The following is a 4,072-nucleotide window of genomic DNA, read 5'->3' as shown; positions in this document are numbered from 1 at the left end:
GACTTAGATGACATTACTGTTCCTAATTGATACCTTGGTCAAAAACACTTCATCTAGATCAGAGAGGAGTGTTACCAGATGTTAGGAAAAAAATGTCTCCTCTATGGTAAACGTTTCAAGTTATATTTCACTGAAAGAATTTTCAGTTAATAAAAGTGATTTGTAATAGTAAAAGAGTTTAAGGATCTGAGTTTTATAGTCGGTTGTTTTGCTCCACCAGGCCTTTAGAATAAATTAACATTCTTGTCTTGTACAGGTACATTTGGGAAGTTCAGAAAATTTTGTTCAAATAAATTGAACACAGACCCAAAAGCAGTGCATTACCTTATGCAAATTTGCCTTTGTTTTTACAGAGAGGATCCTATTGAATTTTTCCCTTAAAGGATTTTTCATGAAAGTAGACCTGGATGAAACGATGTTTAATAATTTTTTGCAGGCATTAAGTTGTGCGTCGTTATTCTCTACAAGTAGGCCTGAGACACTGCTTGGGCCTTGAATACAATTTTCTACCATTAGCTAGGCTTGACTTTGCCCATTGCTTGTGTAGCCTGTGATTTAACTGGTAGCTGGTAGGTGCATCGTAATGCACATAGTTCTTAGACCTCGAAGATCTTCATACAGTCTTCTACAAGAGTTCCTCATGAAATAACTATATTCTTTCAGTAACCGTCCTATCCCTCTGCAAAACTAGAGGGATAATTTGTCTGGTGGTTTTCCCGAGTCAGGTGGGGAAGATTTTACTATAACCATTTAGGATTTTAAAAATCAAAGGATTTGGGAGAGGCCAGAATAAAAGATCACAATAACACAGGCAGGGATTTGTTGATTCAGTGAGGAAAGAAGACAAGCCAGTTTTCACACTTTGAGGCATAAATGGAATGTCAGCAACCTCCCTGCACTGCTGGTTGATAGATGATACCACTTACGTGAAAAAAAATCAAAAGGTGATAAAATAAATACAGTGTATAAGACAAAATTCAGAGTTAAAAGGAAGAAAGAATAATGCAAGTTTTAGGTGAAACCAAAGTTATTGGTGAAATCCTGAATGACAGGAGGTCCTTGGGACCTGCTTCCATGAATGACTTTGTGATGGTGCAGAACCCTTGGGACAAACCCAATATTTTCATGTTTGAGCAATGGCATAACCAAGGATTCTCAACAGTACTCCTATTATCTCCCCATTTAGAAAACTGGCTTATTTCTGTGATGGGATTGGAAACCCCTTATAATAATTAGCCCATCAACTGGAGTCCAGGAGGTTTTTGTTAATTATTAAAAGACAGATTTTAACTTGCAATCTGTCTGTGAAATAATTTAATAACAAATGTGGTATTCTATTCAAAGACTAGTATTTTTTTAAGTTGTATACAGATTCAGAAGCTCCAAATGTCCTCCAAAATACATTTGAGTGCTTCATGAAATCCTTTTTCATGTTTGTAAAACATTTGTCATTCCTGCCACATGCACAGATTTTACATTTCTGGCTTCAAAAAGTAAAAAGACTTAAAGATGTGTAGTTGCCTAGTATTATTGCCTTTCACATTACATATTTTTTGCTGTTACCTTTTCAAGGATTTCAGGCTTGGCATATAATAGAGCTAATTAAATTCCTTTCCCAGGAAGCAACCGGCTAGACCACTGCTCCAGGCACATAACCTCAGCTTTCTCCTTTCCTCTGCTCATTTATTCGGTATGTGAGAAGAGACTCCTCGAACAGCAAAGGCAGACGACTCAGGCTAGGCGGCTGCTGATGGATTTTAGTAACTACAGAGCGAGTGTGTGAGTCTCAATCCTGACAGCACGCATTACAGAGGGGTGAGAGTGGAGGCACATCTTCCTGTATGAGTTGGCGGTGGATGACAATCTGCCAAACTAAAATAATGGAAGAGACATTGGTTGTATAAAAAGGAATGAGCTGGCTGGGCGCGGTGGTTCATGTCTGTTATCTCAGCTCTTTGGGAGGCTGAGGCGGGTGGATCACCTGAGGTCAGGAGTTCGAGATCTGCCTGGCTAACATGATGAAACCCCATCTCTACTAAAAATACAAAAATTAGCCAGGCGTGGTGGTGGGCGCCTGTAATCCCAGCTACTCAGGAGGCTGAGGCAGGAGAATTGCTGGAGCCTGGGAGGCAGAGGTTACAGTGAGCCAAGATCACGCCATTGCACTCCAACCGGGGTGACAACAGGGAGACTCTGTCTCAAAAAAAAAAAAAAAAAATTCAGCTTAGCTTAGTTATAAGGTATTTTGTAAGATTCTGGGAATACCATTTCATTTTTCCTTGAGATTGCTTGTGTACCCAAACCAGAAAATATAACAAAAACAGAATCATGTGGAAAAATGTTTTTTTAATCTCATTAATGCGTCCTTACCATTAAGCAATTTTGTCAGTCTTCATAGCAAAAAAAGAAAATAATATTTAATAAAAATCAACTATTTGGCAGTTACTGTACTAGTTTATTTACATGTATTACTTTTCCTTTAATAGACATGCTTGCTTTTTTTTTTTTCTTTTTAATAGTGAAAGAACTAGGGCAAAAGTGGTTAAATGATTTTTCCTAGTTGCCAAATGACAGACCTGAAATTTAAACTCAACTTCATTTGATTATAGAGCCCCAATTTTATTTTAAAATACTATAGGATAAAATAAGAGTTCTGTGTTAAAAAAAGAGACCCTTTTAGGTGCAATTATTTGGAAAATAGTCAAGAAAGAGACTAGTATATATGCATGTCTTTACCTACATGTATGTATGATATTTATCTTAAACTATTCCCTGAGGAGAATTTTCAATTGTTTTAATATAAAATTATTTATAGGTTTTATTGCAGATAATCCTGTCTTACAGAAAGAGCTCAGGATTATCTCCTGGAAATAGAAAGATCCATTACAAAGAAAAGAGTGACCATCTGGCCTTGTGATATTATGTGGATTGGGGCCCTGCAGAATTTACATGATATCACTGAAAGCCAAGAGAAAGAAATTAATCTCTCTATGATATCATCTTAGAAGATAGACTGTGAATCAATTGATGTATCAGATAAATAGATAACTGATCAAAAATGATGTATTGATTGAGGTAGATAACTATACATAGTTGTATAAAATGATTAACTCATTCATTTCTGAGGTAAAAGCAAAGTGGTGTTCTTTGGCTTCAATAACATTAAATCTCTTAAATTCTTAATTGCATTCTGGAATAATAGCTCTTTTTTCTTTTCTTTTCTTTTTTTTCCCTACAGTTGGACAGTGTCACCTCCCTGATCCAAGCAGCCAAAAATTTAATGAATGCTGTAGTGCAAACAGTGAAAATGTCTTACATTGCCTCAACCAAGATCATCCGAATCCAGAGTCCTGCTGGGCCCCGGCACCCAGTTGTGATGTGGAGAATGAAGGCTCCTGCAAAAAAACCCTTGATTAAAAGAGAGAAGCCAGAGGAAACGTGTGCAGCTGTCAGACGAGGCTCAGCAAAGAAAAAAATCCATCCAGTTCAAGTCATGAGTGAATTTAGAGGAAGACAAATCTACTGAAACCACTCTTCTACCTATAGTGCCTATATGACAAAATCCTGGCTAACCACACTGCTTTATTTTACACTTAAGAAGTTCTGTAATTTCACTAAGTTTTGGTGTTTAACTCACAAATAACATAAAATATTGGGCGCCAAATCAACATAAGCAATATATATTTGGGATCATGTCATTGTCATTTCTATATGGTCAGCACCTAATAGTTAATGAATATTTGCTTGTTGAATGAATGGAATTATCACGTGTCATTCAGTCTTTCCCATCATAGAGATTATCTACTATTTGTTAACAAATAAACACAGGAGATGCAAGAGATTCCTGTTTATCCATAATACTTCAAGTGCACTTATCATCCTTATCTTTAAGTAAAACACTAACATGAGCTCCTGACTTGGTTTTTTAATAGAAACAAAAGACTTTTATAAAATATTTTCCCATTTAATCTCCATGCTTTCTTTACCTGATCTAACCTGGCAGAAATGTATGATTCCTGCCATGGCTAAAAAACAAACTTGTAATCTCTAGATAGCTGTACTCATTGTCAAC

The 4,072-nt window shown here is 36.4% G+C and overlaps 1 protein-coding gene across 1 annotated transcript in view; it reads left to right on the top strand.

The window, feature by feature from the left end:
• The window catches only part of LOC105550404 (catenin alpha-3-like), an 85,110-nt gene extending 81,496 nt beyond the window's left edge, over positions 1-3,614 (top strand). The window contains exon 3 of the mRNA XM_011995312.1: positions 3,239-3,614. Within this exon, the coding sequence (XP_011850702.1) occupies positions 3,239-3,526 (288 nt within the window). The 3' untranslated portion in view covers positions 3,527-3,614. The remainder of the gene's footprint in view (positions 1-3,238) is intronic.
• The last annotated feature ends 458 nt before the right edge of the window (positions 3,615-4,072 follow it).

Source organism: Mandrillus leucophaeus, unplaced genomic scaffold (assembly GCF_000951045.1).
Source record: "Mandrillus leucophaeus isolate KB7577 unplaced genomic scaffold, Mleu.le_1.0 Scaffold481, whole genome shotgun sequence".
NCBI lineage: Eukaryota > Metazoa > Chordata > Mammalia > Primates > Cercopithecidae > Mandrillus > Mandrillus leucophaeus.
The sequence above is the reverse complement of the archived record's forward strand: the minus strand, read 5'-3'. Positions and strand labels throughout refer to the sequence as shown.